Below are 23,821 nucleotides of genomic sequence, written 5' to 3'. Positions count from 1 at the left end.
GGAAATGTTGCTACAGTAAGTTTTACAATTCTAAGAAGCCTAGTGCCCTGCCTATGCTTGCCAGCTATTTTTAAAAGCATGTTTATTTTCACAATTTTAAAGAGAGTACATAAACATGTTATCTTCACTCTAGGTAGGTGGGAGGGTGTCATTTTCATTAGGGCATCAGTGAAATATGGTGTTTGACATATTTCAGGCTATACAGAAAGAGAAATACCATTTGCTATACTCTCAACTTTCAGTGTTAGCACTGGTGGATCCCCATACTTGTTAATCATGCCAAGACTATAACAAACATTCAACAGCCTTAGCGAGCAAGGCAGCTCAGTCTCAGAATTTACCCACAGATACCAAGATGATTATACCTGCAAAGAACCTAAAAATTATATGTAAACCAGTTAGGTGAGAGTGAAATCAAGAGTGAGAAAGAGAGAGAGAGAGAGAGAGACTGTCCATGCTCTTATTAGGGTGACTTTTAAAGAAACTCCGTGCAGGTGAGGATGCAGGGGAATAAATGGATACAAGATACCACGGCAAAGGGAAGCAGTTTGTAGCAGCAGAACAGGCCCAGAAAAAATTGGAAAAAATAATCCTCTTAGAAACACTAAGGGCTCATTTCAGATCAAAATCAGCTTACACTGGAGTATTAGTGGAGATATTTACATAGAGGTTCACTGGTGGAATTTTTTAAGCACCAGGAATTTGGCTGCATTTGAAACTAATTTCTCTTACTACAAGAGCCCCTGGGATTTCTAGAGAGGCACAAATAGGATTTTTTCTAAGAATCTGCACGGATTTGTTAACGTGTGTGGGGCACACTGTACGCAGCATTCCACACAAACCTGCAAAGAAAGAAGCACTCCGGGTGAGCCGGAGGGGTCCTCCTTCAGCTACCCCCTGCAGCAGTTTGCTGCTGCACGCTTGCAGCAGACCTAAACGGAAACACACGACGAGGGCACACAGAGTGTACATACACACACACACAAAATAAAGGCAGATTAAAGATAATGCAAAAGAAAAACACAACAAACTCAAATAAAGCAAAACACACACCCACGATAGTGATCTTTACAAAGAAAGGATTTGTGTGTCTGATTTTACCTAGGTTACTTCCAGTACGACAGGGACCCAAACTATTCTGACTTGTGTTCAGTTTTCCCAAATTAGGATCCTGGTTGATGTATTCAAAGCTGTCTTGCAAGCTAAATCCAGAGAGGGGGAGAAAGGAAGAGAGAGGACAAAAACGTCAAGAGGCTACAAAAGCTGTTTACTAGTAGACTTCCAAATACAGATAAAACCCCAGCAGTCATTCAATGCTCTTCTTTAGAAATAAAATCTCACAACTATCAAAGGGAATTAAACTGGCAATTTTAGAGGAATTCATTGGAGAAAAACAAATGCTTTTGGAGGTAGCTCAACCCATACAACCAAATAACTGTGCTTCTAATAATTTCATATTATATAATGGAACACCAACCTCTGAATTTTGCTTCAGTGACTGACACCTAGGATTATGCTAGTCATTTCTAAATTTCGCTTTAGCAACTGACACCCAAGATGTTGTAATTCATTTTAAGGATTTTATATAAACTCTCAAAATGAAATTAATTTTAACTCTTAGTTAACATTCATAACAATTTAGCAATTTTTTCCAGGCATAACAGAAATTAGGATTCTTATAAAAATTTGATTTCACAGAAGTTAGAATTACTCAAAAAATATGAGGGAAGGCTGGGCGCAGTGGCTCACATCTGTAATCCTAGCAATCTGGGACGCTGAGGCAGAAGGATCACTTGAGCTCAGGTGTTTAAAACCAGCTTAAAAAAGAGGGAGAACCTGTCTCTACTAAAACCAGAAAAAAATTAGCTGGATATTTTGGTGGGCACGTATCAGAAGCTGAGACAGGAGGATTTCTTTAGCCCAGGAGTTTGAGGTTGCTATGAGCTTTAATGCCCTCTGGCCCAGGCAACACAGCAAGGAACCCCCCCCACACCCCTCCCAAAAAAGTGAGGGAAGTAGATATTAATAATTCATTGCATTGACAAGTAAAATAAATATCAATATTTTGAGGATAATACAGCATAGTAAAGCCAAAATAATTTTTACTTAAATTTAAGCTCAATGTTTCATTACAAGGAGTTAAGAGTAATAAACATTCAGTTATCCCAGTGGTCTGAAGAAAGAAGATCTCATAAAAAATAAACACTAATTCTCATACTGGCTTAAGTCACGACAGTCCAAGGTTAACTGCTCAACCTATTTTGTTGAAGAGTAAGGAAAGACATACTAAATAGTACCCAAATATATGTATATATGAAATAATTCCCCTTGAACAAACATTTGAACAAATGTGCCAAGATGAGAGTTTAAGTTATTAAACATTCCAGCATTCCTAGTCTATGCAGAAGTGTAAAATTAGAGGGAAAAACATTAGGAGTGAAAATGAAAATAATGCATGGCCTAAGTATCAATCAATCACAGAGGCTCAAATGGGCACTTGGAATGGATGGCAACCCATTCTGCCACACAGGGGTGAATCAGCCTGGAAACATTCATCATGTACTTTAATCCTTCAGAAATAAATAAATACGATTTTTTAAAAAGATGAAATATTAGAAAATACCTTAAAATCATTAAGGTAGCCCCTTTTTTTTTCCTTTATCTTTCAATTTTCCAGGGAATTAAAACTTGGTTACTGCCACTGGGAACATAGTGGGTAACAAATGGAGATTCAAAATCTATAAAGATAAACAGTCATCTGTCTTTAAGGCTACCTGATAAAGTCAAAAGTCAAAAGCCATAGGGCGGTGCCTATAGCTCAAAAGGAGTAGGGCACCGGCCCCCTATGCCAGAGGTGGCAGGTTCAAACCCAGCCCCAGCCAAAAAACTGCAAAAAAAAAAAAAAAAAAAAAAGTCAAAAGCCTTGGCTTGGCACTTGTGGCTCAAGCAGCTAAGGCAACAGCCACATACACCTGAGCTGGCAGGTTCGAATCCAGCTTGGGCCCACCAAACAACAGTGATGGCTGAAACCAAAAAATAGCCGGGTGGGCACCTGTAGTCCCAGCTACTTGGGAGGCAGAGGCAGAGTTGGAGGTTGCTGTGAGCTGTAATGCCATGGCACTCTACCCAGGGTGACAGCTTGAGGCTCTGTCTCAAAAAAAAAAAAAAAAAGTCAAAAGCCTTTTCCCATTCATTGTTTACAGGACAAATGATCACTTCTATTTTATTTATTTATTTTTGAGACAGAATCTCATTTTGTCACCTTCAGTAGCGTGCCAGGGCGTCATAGCTCACAGCAACCTCAAACTCTTGGGTTCACATGATCCTCTTGCCTCAGCCTCCTGAGTACCTGGGACGTTGGGTGCCTGCCACCATGTCTGGCTATTTTTAGAGAGGAGGTCTCACTCTGACTCAGGCTGGTCTCAAACTCCTGAGCTCAACAATCCACTTACCTCAGCCTCCCAAAGTGCCAGGATTACAGGCATGAGCCACAGTGCCCAGCTCAAATGACCACTTTTAAATCCTCTTTGTTAACTTGGACTCACCTTGCTTCTTATTTCAAAATACCTTTGAAGAATTACTGTCCAGAATTAGGCACTTAAAAAGATGGAGATGAGAAGAGAGCACAAAACTCCACACTTACTTATTTGTACTTCCACAGAAGCTGCCCATTCTTGCAGAGAAGACTTTACTAATCATCAGTTGCGGAGGAGAGCTGGTGGGAAGGAGGAGAGAAGAAGAAAAAAAGGAGAAAAATGCATTTTTGAGTTAAGGAGCGAATATCACCATTCCACTTCTCACAATCAGTAAAAAGGGAAGCCCAGACTCACCGTATATAATGTATCTTTAAGGTGGAGCCTTTGTAACTCATTGCCACTGAGCCAAACATCATTTCCCCTAACATGCTGATATCAGAAGCAGGTCTTGTGTACTACATGCAAGAAACCAAAACCAATGTTAGTATGTGGAGCAACATGATGCGCAATGTGATAGAAAATAATGTTTATCATGTCTGGGTTCCTCATTAGTTCAGTCGGTAATTACAACTATTTCTCAATGCTGCAACTGGTCATTTTATAATCTTAATCTATAATGGTGATTGCCTGTTTTCCTCTCAAATTATCACTAATGTCCAGTAATTTCTTCTTTATACAATACCTTCATATGGGATCCAAGTGTTTTTCAGAGTCCATTTTTATTCTTGTTGTGAGAAACAAAGATTGCTATTATCTCTATTTCTAAACACTAAATAGATTAAAGATTAAATTATGAAAGAAACAGTATAACTCTTTTGGTACTAGGAACACATCCTGAAAAGAATTAGGGTTCATCGCAATTCAACAAAATAATTAACAGTCTTGATCAAAAATGCCAATTGGTTGGTGCAGGCAGGGTTTTGTGAGGCTCCAAAAGATAACAGATGGTCTGATAATTCTTAAGTTTTACAAAAACATTTCAAAATATCTGACCCCTCCTACTTTCAACAAGTCCTTCTTACATCTTTTGCTGTCTCCCCTTGCCCCACTCTGGTGAGCCCGCTACCTTCCTACAGCCTGGCCTTGCCTCTAATGCTCCATCTACCCCAGCTCCTCAGATGATGAACTAACCCCCCCCCCCACTGTCAAATCCAATGCACACTTCCCAGTTTGCTGAATTCAACTTCTTTCACTATATTTGATGCTGTTAATTATTCTCCTTTTTGAATCTCTTCTTTCTCAGATTATCCCTGGAACATGATTTGTTCCTCAGCGGGCACTTCTACTCAGTGCCTGCATTTTCAACCATTCTTCTAATTTTGATTAATATTCACACAGAACCTCTAGGCCCAGACCTCTCCATTAGCTCTAGAATCCTCACCCCAGGCATTCACGCACACACTGAATGCTGGTACGTGACGGGAGAATGAATGCACTGGGGTATAGTCTCCTTTGCACCCATGGCAGGTGCTGGTGGCAACACTTACAAACTCGATGCAGCCAATGTCAAGCAAACCAAAAACAAAATAACTATCTCTCTGCACCCTGCCCACCAGCCTAAGGCAAAACACGGGCATCATCCTTAACTCTTTCTTCTGAAATTTTTTCTTCTAAACTCCAAATATACAAACATGTATACATACACTGACACACATATACGCACCTACTTAGAAGTGGTTGCAGAGCCTATTTAACTCGGTTCCTCTCCTTGGTTAACGCTCACACCACCCTCTGCACTATAGGCAGACAGAAACCAACTGTCTCTCACATTCATTATTAGTACCTTCCACCCACTTCCTCCTTTTTATAATCTGCTTTTTCTTGGGGTACAAGGGCCACATGTCAACTGTGATTCTCAAGAAGCTGAAAATCTCACTTTATAAAATTTCAAATTACAAACTTCTTTGAGACCCAGGAGCACTGTGAAGTAAGGAAAATGCACTGCACAAATCCCAATTAGGAAATCAGCAAAGCCCTCCAGTGCTGTGGCTGTTGGTAATTCCCCAATCCTTGCTTTTCCAGCAACATAGCAGGCAAGATTCTAGATGGGTTTAAAAGAAGTTTGATATATCCTTCATCAATTAATACCCTTCTGCTATTCATTATTTAGAAGACATTTCTTCTGGTCAGTCGGTATTTCTCAATAACCCCAAAACACACACAGCGTAAAAAAAATGCCACCAGTTCTCTATCCTTCATTTTTAAGTTATGTCTTCCCATTTCTTTCTTCGCCTATATACAGGGGTTTCTTCCTTCTATTGGCAAATTCTATTTTCCTACGGTCCCCATATGCATTCCCAGAATCCTTAGGAGTTCTCATAACAAAACTGGAAAATACACGTTTATTATTCTGGATGTGACAGCGAAGCATATGAAACAAGATAAATAACTTGATTTCTAATGTCTCTTCCTCACTATGTATTGAGCTGTATCACAGTTTTTATCGAGAGATAAAAGCCGAAGTCGGAAAAACAATATGGACAAGAAACACTTTAAGAATGCTCTGTCAACACTTGCTATCACATTCCTGGAGAAGAGCCCCCAAGCAGGCTGTTCCTATGGAAGAGGTGGTTTCACCTGGTACTTGGGAAGCTGCTCCTTAGCACAATGTGAAGATCCTCCAGAAGAGCTCTGGGAAGAGAGGCTGCTGCTGCTGCCACCGCTTCCCTGACAGCACTTGGCTGGCATTTTAGCAGGGACATCCTCTGTTTTCTGGGTTAGGAGAGACAGGCAAGGTAGAGGATTACTCAGGATATCAGGCTTTGTCAATGTGCCCTTTACCGAGAATTCCCCTGTTAAAACAGTCCGCTGCCTAAATTGCATTCAAAGCCAGAAGCTTATTTTTATTTTTATTTTTTGTAGAGATAGAGTCTCACTTTACGGCCCTCAGCAGAGTGCCATGACGTCACACGGCTCACAGCAACCTCCAGCTCTTGGGTTTAGGCGATTCTCTTGCCTCAGCCTCCCGAGCAGTCAGAAGCTTATTTTTTTCTAACGATGACAACAATATGATTCCTGAGAGTCTACAATATTTGGGAAGGTGGGCTGCTGAAGAAGGGTACCTCACAAAGGTGGGAGATATATATTAAGACTTTATTCTCACTTAATCATTTACTTATATTTAAATTCATATCTTAAAATCATCAATAAAAACTGGTTTGCTTTATTTGAATATGTTTAGCACTATGCAGGGTTATAACCTATTAAATTCATGAGAAAGAGGACATTTTAAGTTTTTACCAAGCTGATCAAACTAAGGAAACAAAACAATTAATTTGGACAGAACTGGCTCATGTTTTTAATGACACACACCTTCTAGTACTCCTTCTTAAAGGTACAGGGAGAAAACCAATGAGGTCAAATTTATGAAGGATGAAATCAGGACCTTGAAATAGGAGCTGCTGTGAATCCACAGCATGTGATAGAAATATGGTTTTAAAGGTTAGGGTAAGAGAAGATTATCAACTATACAGTCCTTAAATAGAGCTCACTGCTAACTTTTATCACAGTGACACAAAGGTACAAAGATACACCTTAATTTTTACTTCCCTCCTCCACCAGAGTCTATTACTCTCTACAGAAGCTTCCTGTACCCTCTATGGTAAGTTGTTTCTATTCTGAGTCTTCTTTGCCTTTTTTCCCCCCCATGTGCAGTTTTTGCTTGGGAAAAATATGAATGCGACTGCAGCTTATCTAATCTCCAGTGTGACAGTCACACTGGTGGTCTAATGCAAATGCCTACAGTCATGTGCCTGATACAAACTCATGACGTTTGTGCTTGCCAAGGGGGTTGGGTGGGTGGGGGGGAAGCTGGAAATGGGAAAAGAATGTAAGGAAAACATAAAATGTTTTGGTCCACAGGATCATTAAAGCAATGCCAGCATTCAAAGTTGGACTTGGTTATTCCCAAGCACCTAGAACTCCCTCAGCACCCAGAGGGTCCCCTCAGAGGGCATACAGTGGCACGAAGTCCCTCTTGCCTCATAGACTGCGGGACCCTTTGCTGAAGCACAGTCTACAGCTGGAGGGAGCACCTGGCACAGTGAATAGGGTGCTGATGAGATTCCTTTGTGGCCTTCGGCAAAACCACAATCCTCCCTGAACCTAATCTTAATTAAATGAGTGCTTCTCAGAAAGCCTTTGCTCCAGATTCCAGAGTTATCATCACTCTGGTATACTGAAGCTTCTAGATCCTTTTGAAAAACCAGAGAAATTCTTTTTTTCTCCATCTGCCACCACTGTTAGCAACCCTAGTGATGAGATGTGGGTGCTCAGATAAACAAGTCTATTGAAGACTTCAGAGAAATGGGAAATGACATGAGAAATCAAGGGATAACCATCTCCTGTCCACCAAACAAAGCATCAAGTGCTGGCTCACCTAAGCTTTTCATATGAATCTACCATTAAAGCCTATACTGACTCACCCTAGAGATTTCTCAGCACCCCCCCTCACCTACCTAACAAGCTCAACAACTACTATAATGATTAGCTACCTGGCAGAACTCCTTTTTAAAACTGTGGAATCCACCCAGTTAAACTGCCTATCACCAAACACTTCCTTCCTGCAGAAATGATCTTTATCAAAAGCAGGAAAACAGGCCCTTGGCCCTGATGAGACCGACTGTGTTATAAACTGTTCACTTACTTAGCTACACATTCCACAAACTGCCAGTATAGGTAAGCAAATTACTGAATGTAAGAGGAATGAATACAAATGGATTCATTCAATCTGGAGGCATCTGAACAAATACTGAAAAGGGAGTGGCAAGTCTAAAGGTGACAATCTGGAAGCACCCTGAACTCACATACAAAAAGACTCAGAAAGGGCCATACTCTTCCCCTTCACCATACTTTCCTATTCTGGCTTCAAGGGATCAAGAGCTGCTCTGTGCTCAGTTCTTCAATTCTATCCATCACCTAGACTGAGCTCAAGAGTTCAAGACCAGCCAGAGCAAGAGTGAGACCCCATCTCTACTAAAAATAGAAAAACTAGCCAGGTGTTTGGTGGTAGTATTAGCTACTCAGGAGGCTGAGACAAGAGGATCGTGTGAGCCCAAGAGTTTGAGGTTGCTGTGAGCTATGATGCCACACCACTCTACCCAGGGCCAAAGAGTGAGACTCTGTCTCCCTGCCCCCCAAAACCAATTCTACCCATTACTGATCTCTACACCCTGCCCCACACTCCCACCACCCCACCTACAAAAAAAGATGAATAAAAGTGCCCTCAGTCAGATAGGTTTGAGAAACACTTCCTTTTGAAGATGACAATGAAGGTTTCTGTACCAAAGGCCTAGAGCAGAAGCTATTTAATCTTGTTGAACCCAGTGCTACATAATACTTCTCATTATCTACAAGAAATGCTGGACAGAATGCTCTATTAATTTCCCTTCACACTAACATTTTCAACACTTTATGACACTTAAGAGTTCTGTTTTCCCATTACATTTGATGCACATACTCAGCATCAAAATCTTTCTGGACTGCAACTCGCCAGCAGATTCACCTCTGGTGATATTTACAGTACAGTGCTTGGCTCCTGCAGTACAATCTGCTACCAGTTTCACCTGTGTCTATTAATAAGCATACACAAGCCTGCAGGGGTGGGGCTGTGCTTCTGTTTCTTCGGAACCATTAATGGCCCTGGACAATATAACTCAAAAAGCAGCATTTCATACCTGAGCTGCCACCTCTTCAATCTTTTGAACAGCTTTAGAATCAAACAAGACTTGTCTGCCTCTCCTTTCACAGTCCTGGTAAACTATCAGGCGAATCTCGTTCAGGTCAAACTCCGAACATGACCAACTGTGGATTAAAAGGGGAGAAAGAAGTTATGTTATCTGCAACACACGAGATAATCATGGACCAGTAAGTTTCCCAAGCCAACGTGCTTTCGTGCATGTCAAAGGCCACAAGTGTGCGGAGACGGCGACCCCCTGGACTGAGGCAGTGCACCAGCTGTGGCTAGCTTTATTATGTGGATTCCAACACGGATACTGCCAGTTTTCAAGACAAAGGCTGGGAAGACTGCTTTACATAATAAATCACTGGAGAGAAAACTTCTGCTTCCAAAGCCAGTTTGGACGCAGATGGCAGCCAGAAATCACAAGGACATGCAGAGAGGGCTAAATTTGGATGCTTGGGTTCTGGGGATAGCACATTGGAATTAAAGGAGTGCTCAAGCTTCTGTGACATTGGGCAGGGAACCATTTGGAGCAAAGTATTAAAGCCTTCTCTACTTCCCCTCTTCCACCCACCCACGCTCAAGTCAAATTGAAAGGAATTACATATCCTAAAATTTATGCTTTTCTATTATGGCTGCTTCTAATACGGGAGTTATGAAAACCCGGTGCATCATTGTATGGCATCTGAATTGCCAATAATTACAGTCAGCAATGATGGAAACATGGCATGTTCCTAAGCAAACCCCAAGCAATTGGAATAAAACTGCCCTGAAGAAAGAAAATGTAAGTTTATTCTGGAGTAATAAATGTCAAAGTAAGGGAACTATGGAAAAAGTAATCATTTAACACATACTGCTTTGGGCAGACTCTGTTTAATCCGTTAATCCATTCAGTATGTAACAGTGCCTGTTAGGTTCCAGGCACTGCAGGAAGTGTTAGAGATGCAGCAGTTATTATTATTATTATATTATTATTTTTTTGAGACAGAGTCTCACTCTGTCACTCTGGGGTAGAGTGCAGTGGCGTCGTAGCTCACGGCAACCTCAAACTCATGGGCTTAACAGATCCTCTTGCCTCAGCCTCTCAAATAGCTGGGACCACAGGCACCTGTCACAACGCCCGGTCAGTTTTTTTTTTTTTTTTAATTTTTGTTGGTGTTGCTCTTGCTCAGGCTGGTCTTGAACTCCTGAGCTGAGGCAATCCACCCACCTCCGCCTCCCAGAGTGCTAGGACTATAGGCGGGAACCACCATGCTTGGCTACGGGGCAGTTATCAATCAGACTTGGTCCCTGCCCTAATGGGAGTTCATGGGTTAGAGGGGAGTATCAGACTAATAATCATACATACATCAATATATAACTATAAATTGTCAAATGTGCAGAAAGGAAAAATAAAGGATATGATGCTCTCAGATTTCCAGAGTGAAGAGGTGGGACAGGGAAGTCCCCAAGGACGTTTAGTGACATTTAAACACAGACCTGAAAGAGGAAGAGTTAAAGAGAGAAAGTGAAGGAGAGACACAGCAGGGAGAGGGGGGGACGTGGCAAGGTGTGAGACTACAGCACAGAGAAGGAAGACACAGCCAGAGCAAGGGACTGGGAGGGGCCGGGAAGGCAGGCTGGGGCGGGACTGCGCTCTGAGAGAGGAGAAGCCAAGGAAAACAGACGGTTGATAAGATCCCATCTACACTGGCTGCTCCAGGGAACGCAGGGGTAGGACAGATGAGGAGAGAGAGCAGAAAGGCCAAACAGCAATTATAGGAGACTTTAGGCTCTCTACAATGAAGATTAGGGTGGTAGCAATGGAGGTGGAAGAAAAGGGACAGACGCTGGCAGTATGCTCCCAGGCAGAATTGAGGAGGTTAGTTGGGTGCCTAAGGCAAAAAGGAGCCCAGTGCTTAGAGAACACAGAGGGGGAGCTTTAAAGGGATTGATGACAGATGGATGGGTGGACAGACAGAACTAATGAAAGCTAACTGTAACATTAAGACGGTATGACGGAAGTTGGAAACTTCAAAATCCAAATCCAAATGCTCTGACCAGTACAAGGAGGGTTCTTCACCAGTACAATGAGAATAGTAGGTGAGACCTCACAGAGGAGCTGCATGGATTAAGTGAAACATAAAGTGCTTCACTCAAAGGGACACAGGTCGAGTGCTCCAAAGCAGTAATAATGAACTCAGGATTGTTAATGTCATGATGGTTCCAATCACTGGCTGTGCCTTATGGCTCCTTCCCTTTCTCATACTGGACATATTCTTTTAGGATAGCTGATTTGTTTTTTTAAACCCCAGCAGCAAAACGTACGAAGTTCTCACTGTACCTTGTTCAACTACCTGTGTTCTACGCTGTCGTGCTCAGCATCTTTTTCCCTCATTTTGGTAACAACGTGGCGCGTTTATTTGGGGAGCCGTTTTCCCCTACTCTCAGCCCAGACGTAGCCCGTGGGTGATACATTGCCATGTGACCCAAACTGGCCATGTGAGCAGGCTCGAAACTTAGCTGCTTGACTCACAAATGTCAACCCTGGAGTTAGTGGTGGCCATTTTTGCCACCATGAGGTAAGAGCTTGTCTGGAAATGAAGCAACATGCAGGAAAGCAGAGATGATCGATGGAATTACAGATTCTTTTTGGCACTTGGAGCCAGTTATTCCTGAGTAAGCACTATTCCTGGAGGTAGTTTTCTGTCACAACCAAAAAAGTCTGATGGTTGTGACCCAAACCACTACATTTTAATATTACACAAGGTCATTAAAAATGTTCCCTGGAATTATGTCTTATTAAAACGTAGTACACAGACTGAAGTTATTTAAAAAAACCAACAAAGATTTAATTGCCTTGTGTTTTCTTGTACAATCTTTTTTGCCCCAATAATTTCGTGTTGCCAAAACAGCATTATAATTTACAAAGCAAGTGGTTCAATGTCTTTTTTTTTTTAAGGAATAACATTTATTCAAATATCAAACTGAAGATAATCTGTCTAGAAGAGCCGAAATTTAATAATGGTCCTAATACTTTATTAGATGTTTGTTTTTTCAATTAAAAAAAAAAGATGAAAATAAAAGATACAGGGAGGGGAAAGTATGTATGTCAGATTGTTCTATTTTTTTGACCCAACTGCCTTAACAGGAGGGCAGTGCCTGTGGCTCAGTGAGTAGGGTGCCGGCCCCATATGCCGAGGGTGGCGGGTAAAAACCCAGCCCTGGCCAAACTGCAACAAAAAAATAGCCGGGTGTTGTGGTGGGTGCCTGTAGTCCCAGCTGCTTGGGAGGCTGAGGCAAGAGAACCGCGTAAGCCCAAGAGTTAGAGGTTGCTGTGAGCCGTGTGACCTCATGGCACTCTACTGGAGGGCAGTACAGTGAAGACTCTGTCTCTACAAAAAAAAAAAAAAAGAGGAAAACCATTTTCTTCTTCCATGTGAATACTGCCTTTGGTTTAATGGCTAATTATGATTTTCACATTTACCATCTCTAATATCATCAGAGGAAATTATAGTTAAGTAATTTGGTAAAGGAAATAGAGGCAAGACCAAGGTCATTAAATGAGACAGAGTGGGGTCAAATCTCAACTCTGCCTCCCAGGGTTTAATACCCTAGGGAAGATCTCCCCTCCTAGCACTCAAGTGGCCTGCTGTGAAGATTAAAGAAGATAAGCTATGGTTCCAAGTGCATTTCCAGTCCCTTTCTCTGTCATCCCCAATATACAAGGCTTGAGCGAGTTACCACTAGTCGCATGCCACCAATATTCTCTTCATATTCACATTCACGTCTACATCCAAACAACAGTTATCAAGGGACTTCTATGAGCACCAACCATGGCCCTGGGTGCTTTACTAAGCATGGCTCGGCTCTGCATGATGTGACTGAAAAAGGTATAAAAATAAGCCTCAGGACTTTTGACTTAAAATATCTGCACATTTCAGGGAAGTGTATTCTTTAGTTTTTTTAGACACCGTCTCATTCTGTTGTCGCAGGTTAGAGTGCCATGATGTCCACCCAGCTCACAGCAACCTCAAACTTCTGGGCAAAGCAATCCTCCACCTTTAGCCTCCCCAGTAGCTGGGACTACAGGTGCCTGCCATGATGCCAGCTAATTTTTATATTGATTACTTTTGTAGAGATGGGTCCCGCCCTTACTCAGGCTGGTCTCGAACTCCTGAGCTCTAGGGATGCTCCCACCTTGGTCTTCCACAGTGCTGGAATTACAGACAGGAGTCACCATAGCTGGCCCAGAGAAATGTATTCTAATCAGAATTATCTCACTTTTGTTGAAAACGAGGAAAGAACACTGTCCTTGGAGAATGTATCATCTGTCCACTTTATGTCTACTTTATGACTTCAGGCACAATAAGACGACGTGTCTACCTTTTCTTCCTGCATAATTTAAACAAAATGACTCACACAAACTCGTTTTGGTTTTGAAATTCCATGATGCTAAGATTTGCCTGCGTAGAACTGAACTAGGCCTTATTTCTGGAATGATTCATTAAAAGCGGAAAGTAACCAAAGTTTAAATCACTTCCCTAAAAAACAAGCAACAGTTCAAATGACTTAAGGTATAGAAAACAGAATTTTCTATAAAATAGCTATAACCATGCAGTGTGATTCAAACTGTGTCCCCACAAAAGGTATGTTCAAGGGCTAATTCCTATAAATATGAACAAATATGACTGTGTGGAAAAAGGATCTTTGCAGGTGCGATCAAGGTAAGATGAGGTCATAGTGAACCAGGATGGGCCTGAATCCAATGACTGGTGTCCTCATAAGGAGGGGGGAAATGCCGATAAAGACACAGAAGGAATAAAGGGGATTTACTGGGGATTCACAGGGGATTCACTGCAGACTGAGGGCACAGCACTAACAAAAAGGCAAACGGCACAAAATGAATGGATACTTGGAATGTGTCTACTGTAGAAGAATCACACAGGTAGCACAGCTAGAAAAATATTTTAGGGGTCCTTAAACGCTATGCCAAGGAATGGATATTTTGTTCCTTAAGCCGTGGTGTGACAATTCCAAGTTTTCCAGAAAGAAAATGACATGATCTGATCTGTGTTTAGAAAGAGAACTAAAGTAGCTTGGGAAGACCATTTCCAGGGCAAATGCAGAGGTAATACGGACTTGGACATCAAGGGTGTTAAGGAAAGAAGCAGCTGTGTAATTTGCGGCAGAGTGATTTGCTATATCCTCCAAGCCCAGTTCCAGTGTTTGGTGCTGATCTTCCCTGGAACTTTTATAGGAACCAGACTAGAAATAGGCATAAGTATCCCCAGGCTGAAAAGCATGATCTATGTTTTCCCTCTTGGTCTTCCAACAAGGAAGCAACCTTACACAGCCAAAAAAGTAAGTCTAAATAGTTTAAAGAATAGTCTTGTGATCCAAGAATGTAAATGTTTAAAGAGTCAGATAAGATAGAGAAGTTTAAATGGTCCAAGAAAAAGGTAAAACGAAATAAAAGAAAAACAAACAAAAATGATCACTAAACACTGGCAAATCCCACCCATTTAGCAAGCAGCTCTTGCCTGCCTACTGTGTGCAAAGTATCTACCAGGCATTGAGATAAAGCAGTGATCAAACCACAAACCCCGCTCCTATGAAACCTGCTATGTTTATGATATTTTCCATGCACTCTATGTTCTTTGTTTCTGCCAACCCTGACCACTTCCTTACTCTCTCTCCCTACCCCCACCAAAAAAGTTTCTAAACTCAAAGAGAAATCTCTCTGGTTTGCACAAGAAGAGTCAAAGGGCTCAAATGACTGTAACAATAAAGGGAGACTGGAGTGGAAGAATAGGGGAAATTATGCTTAAAATGGCAGTCAGAGTTCACCCTGTCAGTGCAAAATATACATTATGTATCGGCCAGCAACAAGCTATTTATTTCAAGGAAAACATTGGGGAAATAAATAGCAGTAATTAATTTGGAATTCATTTATTTTTTGCTCCATTAGTGTTCTCAGATAGATAGCTAATAGGAAAAGTATCCTGCAAATTAGTTGACTGTCCTTTTTTCCTCTTTGCTGCATGAATCACCTGGTATAATTTTAGGAACTGCATAAAGATTCACTGAGTTGTTGTCCTATGATCAAGACTATAGCAAAAAGTGCTTAAAGATTTCAGTCCTTATCAGAAGCTTTAACACAGAATGCAATATTAATTTACAAACTATTCCTATTAAATGTATCCCATAGTTATTTTACCAAGCAATGTTAGATGTTGGTTGCAATTTTTCTGTCTTTTAAGAATGAGGGTAAATCTTTTATTCCTGCTATAAAAGAACACACGGAATGAAAGAATAAATACGTAGAATCAGTAGCATGGCTCGGAAAGAGCACTATTATGTCAAGCCCAAAAGCACACTTCTGAGTTCTAATACACACTTTTGAGCACTTAGCTTGACATAGGCACCATGAAAGACAGAAGGAACAGAAATTAACTAGATCCAGTTGTTACCTTAAAATGGGGACAATCTGAAATGCAATGACCAAAATATAAATAACCAAATAAACTATACTGCTATAGGCTGCTGACATAGTATTATGGGGAACCTAGTTTCCAGTCCTCTTGGGGAGGCAGGAATGGATGTCAGCCACAGAGGATGTGACGCTGGGGATGCGCATCAGCACCCACCAGGATAAACAGGAACTCTGCCACTGTCAACCCAGATGACTTTAGGAGAGCACCAGCCCAAGCAATGAGCTTTCCAAAATCTAGCTGCTTTATCTACTTCACAGGAGTATAAGGAAAAATAGAGAACAAGCATGAAAGCACTTTTAAAACCGTAAAACATAATTCAAAGATCAATTCAGACATGCAATCTCTTAACTGAGATGAGAACCTTGGGGCTAGACGTTTCAGAATTCAGACTTTTGAGAAATTAGAGAGATGTTTATACTACATGTTACATAATGTCTCCTCCAGAATCTGAGATGTGTTCAAATCCCAACCTCAAACAAATTAATACTTCACCAACCCAAGTTATGAATCCCTATGCCAAGTGGATTAGATGGAGACTATAAATAGCCTCTCGTCAGTTCAGATCATTTCCAAAAGATTTTCGGATTTTGAATTTATGGGATAAAGGATTGTTGACTGGTGTAATGATTGCCATGTCTGAGGAAGGGACAGAAGACTAGAAAAGTAGTTCAGATCCCCGACTCTCATTTTCCTGAACATAAATGATTCCAAAAACAAATGACAGCCCAACGTTTAAGTAGACTGTTTTGTAACTTGTTTCCCCCGCCCTGCCCCTGAAACAATGCTATAAATGGTAGCAAAGGTCACAAGTGAAAACCACATAAGTCTTTAAATAATGTGTTCACACAGCAGTGACAAAACATTATAGTATGAGTCACAATGCTGCCTGAGGTTGGGTGCTATGAACAGGGAGCTGCGAAGTACACAAGAGAAAAAGAATTTTTTCTTCATTTCTGAGTTCAGGGTCACATCAGGTAAAATTCAGAAACAGATAAGGTCTGTGTGTAGCACTCAAGCTGTAGCACCCACACCCCACTTCCCTAGGGCCACCAGAGCACAGACAGAACAGCAGAGAAGTGCACTGACCAGAACGCTGGGCTGGAGGCAGGACCCAAGAGCCTGACTCTGGTCACATTCCTTCACCTCTTAGTGTAATATTTCTTCCTCTGTTAAATGATGGGGTGGGGCTAAAATGATCCCTGAAGATCTGGTCTTCTCAACTCTAACACACTATAATCCCAAGTTATCTATTTTAAATGTTCAGAGTGTAATTTAAAGTAGATGATTTTAACCAGGTACAAAAAGGAAAGTAATCTTAATGGATTAACCTACATTGCTACATGGCATCCCTTAACTCTCTAGACATACACTATCCTTTGATAAGTATGCTTCTAATATGAACACATCTCTAGTCAATAGAGCTTTTAAAGATATTAACAACACCTGAATGAGAAAAGTACATGTGCTTTTGAAGCAAGAGGGACACAGGTCATTATCCCAGCCAAGATTCTGCCCCTTGCTAGCTTTCTGATTTTGTTGTTGCTGTAATTAATAGTATCTTCCCTTTATGTCCTTTAAAAACCCCCAGAATCTCTATTTGTGGCCCATATTTTTCCTAAAATGGTTCCTTTAATTCTTAAATGAGCACTATTCTCGTCTGATATTAATAAACGAGAAACTACTTATATTTAAAAAAGAAATCATTGACAAAAAAAGCTTTGCTGTATATCCTCATGTAAATACAATTCAATAATCGCTGAGCTAATTCTTTTCTACCTTTGCTAGCTTAACCAAAGCAGTCAAGACTCATTATTGAGGAGGCGGAGCAAGATGGCAGCCGAGTAACAGCTTCCTTGCATCTGGGCACCCTGAGTCTGGGGAGATAGGACTCCAGGCATCTCTGGCTGGTGGGAACTGCCTATCATCACTCCTATGAGGATACAGGAAGTCAGCAAGAGACTTCTGGACCCCAAGAGGAGGACTAAAACAGTGGAAAACCGGCAAGTGGTCGCGTGTGTTCAATCCGTCTAAACCCGCCCACAACTGTAAGTTCAGTAGCAGCGAGACTGCAAACCAGAAAGGCCTTACCTGTGAACTGTTTTGATGTCCTTGGACTTGGCACTGAGTTGAACTGCCTTGGGGAAGGCCTGAGCGGGAGTGCGGAGAACTTTGGCCGTTGTCTAGGGCCCCAGTCTGAGCCGCTGAGCCAGACGGAGCTAATAGTGTTTGGCGGTGGGTCACACGGATCCATTGTCAGTGATCTGCCCCGGCAAGCTCCGCCCTCAGGGTCGCAGAGCTAGAAACGGGTGGGAGCTGGTAACCCAGCAACCAAGTAGCCTAAGGGTGGGGTCTGAGCCGCCTTGCAGCCCTAACCCTCAGGGGCAGAGTGAGACCAGTTTTGGCACACTGAGTAAGTGGATAGCCACTTCAGCAGCGATTCCAGCGAGAAAGCTGGGAAAGCTTCTGCTCAGCAAGTTTACAAGTTCAAAGTGCCTTTTAAGTAGGCTGAAGAGAGATTTAGGGTGTCTACCTGCTGGGGTTTGAGAAATCAGCAGCCTCCAGTCGTATCAGAACTGTGACTAACATCTCATACCCCAGAAGACCACGTGTTGCCCAGACAATATTCAATAACATATAAACACTGCTTTGTTTTTGGTTGTGTATTTTTTTCTTTTATTTTTTGTTTGGTTGTTTTTTTTTGTTTGTTTATTTTGACGTTGCTGATGTTCTTTTGTTTTTCTAATTTCAATCTTTTCCACACAGATCCCTTTTTCTTTCTCAATTTTCCTAGTTTAATCATAATTTCCCATTGCTGCCTTTTTTAATAACTTCAACTTCATTTTTGCTAGTGTTTCTACCGATATCATTTGGTTTTTCACCCAATTTTATCCCAGTAAAGTTTTCTGTTTGCTTGTTTTGGTTTGATTTATAGCATTTTTGTCTTTCCTCTCTACTTGGCGGAGGTGGGGTACTGTGTCTGATCAGGTTAGCAAAGAGCTGCTGACCTCAAGGGAACCACGCAACTGGGCACCCCCAGAAGGTGGGGTTTTTTAAGGTTGTGTCAAAGTACCCTACTGTACACCTATATTGCCCTGTCTCCCTCTTTCTGTGCCTCTCTTCTATTTGTCAATATTCCTTATACCCACCCCCTCTCCTTTCTCTATCTTTCTTTTTTTCTTATCACTCGGTCCTCCTTTCTTTCATCCCCTTTTTTTTGCTCCTCAACCTTCTCACCCTTCTGGTCCTGTAACCCTTAGTCCACAGGCACAAGAACTTAAAGAGCAAGAGGAAGTGAAAGGAAAATTAGGGCAAGGAAACAGATAAAAGAAATCACTCATGAGGAAGAATCAGCAGAAAACTCCAGGCAACATGGAGAACCAGTCTAGAACAACCCCACCAAGGGACCATGAGATAGCTACAGCAGATGATTCCACCAGTATAGAACTGTTAGGAATGACAGAAAGGGAATTTACAATACACATGTTGAGAACAATGAAAGAAATGATGGAAACAATGAAGGAAATTGCTAATAAAGTGGAAAATAACCAAAAGGAAATCCAAAAACAGAATCAAATAAGAGATGAACGATATGAAGAATATAAAAAGGATATAGCAGACCTGAAGGAACTGAGACAGTCAATTAGGGAACTTAAAGATACAATGGAAAGTATCAGCAACAGGTTAGACCATGCAGAAGAAAGAATTTCAGAGGTAGAAGACAAAGTTCTTGAGATAACTCAGACAGTAAAAGAGGCAGAAAAGAAGAGAGAGAAAGCAGAACGTTCACTGTCAGAATTATGGGACTTTATGAAGCGTTCCAACATACGAGTTATAGGAATTACAGAAGGGGAAGAAGAATGCCCCAGAGGAATGGAAGCCATACTAGAGAATATTATAAAAGAAAATTTCCCAAACATCACCAAAGATTCTGACACACTGCTTTCAGAGGGATATCGGACCCCGGGTTGCCTCAACTCTAACCGAGCTTCTCCAAGACACATTGTGATGAACCTGTCCAAAGTCAAGACAAAAGAAAAGATTCTACAAGCTGCCAGGAGTAAGCGCCAGTTGACCTACAGGGGCAAATCCATCAGAGTGACCGCAGACTTCTCTAATGAAACTTTCCAAGCAAGAAGACAATGGTCATCTACCTTTAATCTACTTAAACAGAACAATTTTCAGCCCAGAATTCTGTACCCTGCTAAGCTAAGCTTCAAAATTGACGGAGAAATCAAATCATTTATGGATATACAAACATTGAGGAAATTCGCCACAACAAGACCAGCTCTACAGGAAATACTTCAACCTGTTCTGCACACTGACCACCACAATGGATCAGCAGCAAAGTAAGAACTCAGAAATCAAAGGACAGAACCTAACCTCCACACTGATGCAAAACATAAAACTAAGCAATGGACTCTCACCAAATAAGACGAATAGAATACTATCACACTTATCAATTATCTCAATAAATGTTAATGGCTTGAATTCCCCACTGAAGAGACATAGATTGGTTGACTGGATTAAAAAACACAAGCCATCCATTTGCTGTCTGCAAGAAACACACCTGGCTTCAAAAGACAAATTAAAGCTCTGAGTCAAGGGTTGGAAGACAATTTTTCAGGCAAATGGAATTCAGAAGAAAAGAGGAGTTGCAATCTTATTTTCAGATACATGTGGATTTAAAGCAACTAAAGTCAAAAAAGACAAAGATGGTCACTTTATATTGGTCAAGGGAAAACTACAACAAGAAGGCATTTCAATTCTAAATATCTATGCACCCAATTTAAATGCTCCCAGATTCTTGAAACAGACCTTCCTCAGTCGCAGCAATATGATATCTGATAATACCATCATAACAGGGGACTTTAACACACCTCTTACAGAGCTGGACAGATCCTCTAAACAGAAATTAAACAAAGATGTAAGAGATTTAAATGAGACCCTAGAACAACTATGCTTGATAGACGTATATAGAACACTCCACCCCAAAGATAAAGAATATACATTCTTCTCATCACCCCATGGAACATTCTCCAAAATTGATCATATCCTGGGACACAAAACAAATATCAACAGAATCAAAAGAATTGAAATTTTACCTTGTATCTTTTCAGACCATAAGGCACTAAAGGTGGAACTCAACTCTAACAAAAATGCTCGACCCCACCCAAAGGCATGGAAATTAAACAACCTTCTGTTGAATAACAGATGGGTGAAGGAAGAAATAAAACAGGAAATCATTAACTTCCTTGAGCATAACAACAATGAAGACACAAGCTACCAAAACCTGTGGGATAATGCAAAAGCAGTTTTGAGAGGAAAATTCATTGCTTTAGATGCCTACATTCGAAAAACAGAAAGAGAGCACATCAACAATCTCACAAGAGATCTTATGGAATTGGAAAAAGAAGAACAATCTAAGCCTAAACTCAGTAGAAGAAAAGAAATATCCAAAATCAAATCAGAGATCAATGAAATTGAAAACAAAAGAATCATTCAGAAAATTAATGAAACAAGGAGTTGGTTTTTTGAAAAAATAAATAAAATAGATAAACCATTGGCCAGACTAACTAGAAATAGAAAAGTAAAATCTCTAATAACCTCAATCAGAAACGATAAAGGGGAAATAACAACTGATCCCACAGAGATACAAGAGATCATGTCTGAATACTACCAGAAACTCTATGCCCAGAAATTTGACAATGTGAAGGAAATGGATCAATATTTGGAATCACACCCTCTCCCTAGACTTAGCCAGGAAGAAATAGACCTCCTGAACAGACCAATTTCAAGCACTGAGATCAAAGAAACAATAAAAAAGCTTCCAACTAAAAAATGCCCTGGTCCAGATGGCTTCACTCCAGAATTCTATCAAACCTTCAAGGAAGAGCTTATTCCTGTACTGCAGAAATTATTCCAAAAAACTGAGGAAGAAGGAATCTTCCCCAACACATTCTATGAAGCAAACATCACCCTGATACCAAAACCAGGAAAAGACCCAAACAAAAAGGAGAATTTCAGACCAATCTCACTCATGAATATAGATGGAAAAATTCTCAACAAAATCCTAGCCAATAGATTACAGCTTATCATCAAAAAAGTCATTCATCATGATCAAGTAGGCTTCATCCCAGGCATGCAAGGCTGGTTTAACATACACAAGTCCATAAACGTTATCCACCATATTAACAGAGGCAAAAATAAAGATCACATGATCCTCTCAATAGATGCAGAAAAAGCATTTGATAAAATCCAGCATCCTTTTCTAATTAGAACACTGAAGAGTATAGGCATAGGTGGCACATTTCTAAAACTGATTGAAGCTATCTATGACAAACCCACAGCCAATATTTTACTGAATGGAGTAAAACTCAAAGCTTTTCCTCTTAGAACTGGAACCAGACAAGGTTGTCCTCTGTCACCTTTACTATTCAACATAGTGCTGGAAGTTCTTGCCAATACAATTAGGCAAGACAAGGAAATAAAGGGAATCCAAATGGGAGCAGAGGTGGTCAAACTCTCCCTCTTTGCTGATGACATGATCTTATACTTAGAGAACCCCAAAGACTCAACCACAAGACTCCTAGAAGTCATCAAAAAATACAGTAATGTTTCAGGATATAAAATCAATGTCCACAAGTCAGTAGCCTTTGTATACACCAATAACAGTCAAGATGAGAAGCTAATTAAGGACACAACTCCCTTCACCATAGTTTCAAAGAAAATGAAATACCTAGGAATATACCTAACGAAGGAGGTGAAGGACCTCTATAAAGAAAACTATGAACTCCTCAGAAAGGAAATAGCAGAGGATATTAACAAATGGAAGAACATACCATGCTCATGGATGGGAAGAATCAACATTGTTAAAATGTCTATACTTCCCAAAGCAATCTACCTATTCAATGCCATTCCTATCAAAGTACCTACATCGTACTTTCAAGATTTGGAAAAAATGATTCTGCGTTTTGTATGGAACTGGAAAAAACCCCGTATAGCTAAGGCAGTTCTTAGTAACAAAAATAAAGCTGGGGCCATCAGCATACCAGATTTTAGTCTGTACTACAAAGCCATAGTGCTCAAGACAGCATGGTACTGGCACAAAAACAGAGACATAGACACTTGGAATCGAATTGAACACCAAGAAATGAAACTAACATCTTACAACCACCTAATCTTTGATAAACCGAACAAGAACTTACCTTGGGGGAAAGACTCCCTATTCAATAAATGGTGTTGGGAGAACTGGATGTCTACATGTAAAAGACTGAAACTGGACCCACACCTTTCCCCACTCACAAAAATTGATTCAAGATGGATAAAGGACTTAAATTTAAGGCATGAAACAATAAAAATCCTCCAAGAAAGCATAGGAAAAACACTGGAAGATATTGGCCTGGGGGAAGACTTCATGAAGAAGACTGCCATGGCAATTGCAACAACAACAAAAATAAACAAATGGGACTTCATTAAACTGAAAAGCTTCTGTACAGCTAAGGACACAATAACCAAAGCAAAGAGACAACCTACACAATGGGAAAGGATATTTGCATATTTTCAATCAGACAAAAGCTTGATAACCAGGATCTATAGAGAACTCAAATTAATCCACATGAAAAAAGCCAACAATCCCATATATCAATGGGCAAGAGACATGAATAGAACTTTCTCTAAAGACGACAGACGAATGGCTAACAAACACATGGAAAAATGTTCATCATCTCTATATATTAGAGAAATGCAAATCAAAACAACCCTGAGATATCATCTAACCCCAGTGAGAATGGCCCACATCACAAAATCTCAAAACTGCAGATGCTGGCGTGGATGTGGAGAGAAGGGAACACTTTTACACTGCTGGTGGGACTGCAAACTAGTACAACCTTTCCGGAAGGAAGTATGGAGAAACCTCAAAGCACTCAACCTAGACCTCCCATTCGATCCTGCAATCCCATTACTGGGCATCTACCCAGAAGGAAAAAAATCCTTTTATCATAAGGACACTTGTACTAGACTGTTTATGGCAGCTCAATTTACCATTGCCAAAATGTGGAAACAGCCTAAATGCCCACCAACCCAGGAATGGATTAACAAGCTGTGGTATATGTATACCATGGAATACTATTCAGCCATTAAAAAAAATGGAGACTTTGCATCCTTCGTATTAACCTGGATGGAAGTGGAAG

The 23,821-nt window shown here is 40.8% G+C and overlaps 1 protein-coding gene across 6 annotated transcripts in view; it reads right to left on the bottom strand.

The window, feature by feature from the left end:
* Positions 1-23,821, bottom strand: part of FNIP2 (folliculin interacting protein 2) — a 135,992-nt gene that overhangs the window by 62,065 nt on the left and 50,106 nt on the right. For 4 of the 6 annotated variants that reach the window (XM_053583550.1, XM_053583585.1, XM_053583570.1 and 1 more), the window contains exons 2-7: positions 9,152-9,278; positions 6,054-6,188; positions 3,831-3,931; positions 3,644-3,715; positions 1,102-1,202; positions 843-932 (exon numbers count right to left, since the gene is read on the bottom strand). In XM_053583550.1, the coding sequence (XP_053439525.1) occupies positions 843-932; positions 1,102-1,202; positions 3,644-3,715; positions 3,831-3,931; positions 6,054-6,188; positions 9,152-9,278 (626 nt within the window). The remainder of the gene's footprint in view (positions 1-842; positions 933-1,101; positions 1,203-3,643; positions 3,716-3,830; positions 3,932-6,053; positions 6,189-9,151; positions 9,279-23,821) is intronic. The other 2 variants (XM_053583577.1, XM_053583559.1) reach the window with 1 other exon arrangement.

The sequence above is a fragment of the Nycticebus coucang genome, chromosome 1 (genome assembly GCF_027406575.1).
Source record: "Nycticebus coucang isolate mNycCou1 chromosome 1, mNycCou1.pri, whole genome shotgun sequence".
Classification (NCBI taxonomy): Eukaryota; Metazoa; Chordata; class Mammalia; order Primates; family Lorisidae; genus Nycticebus; species Nycticebus coucang.
Note: the sequence above shows the minus strand (reverse complement) of the source record. Positions and strands in the feature narration are given on the sequence as shown.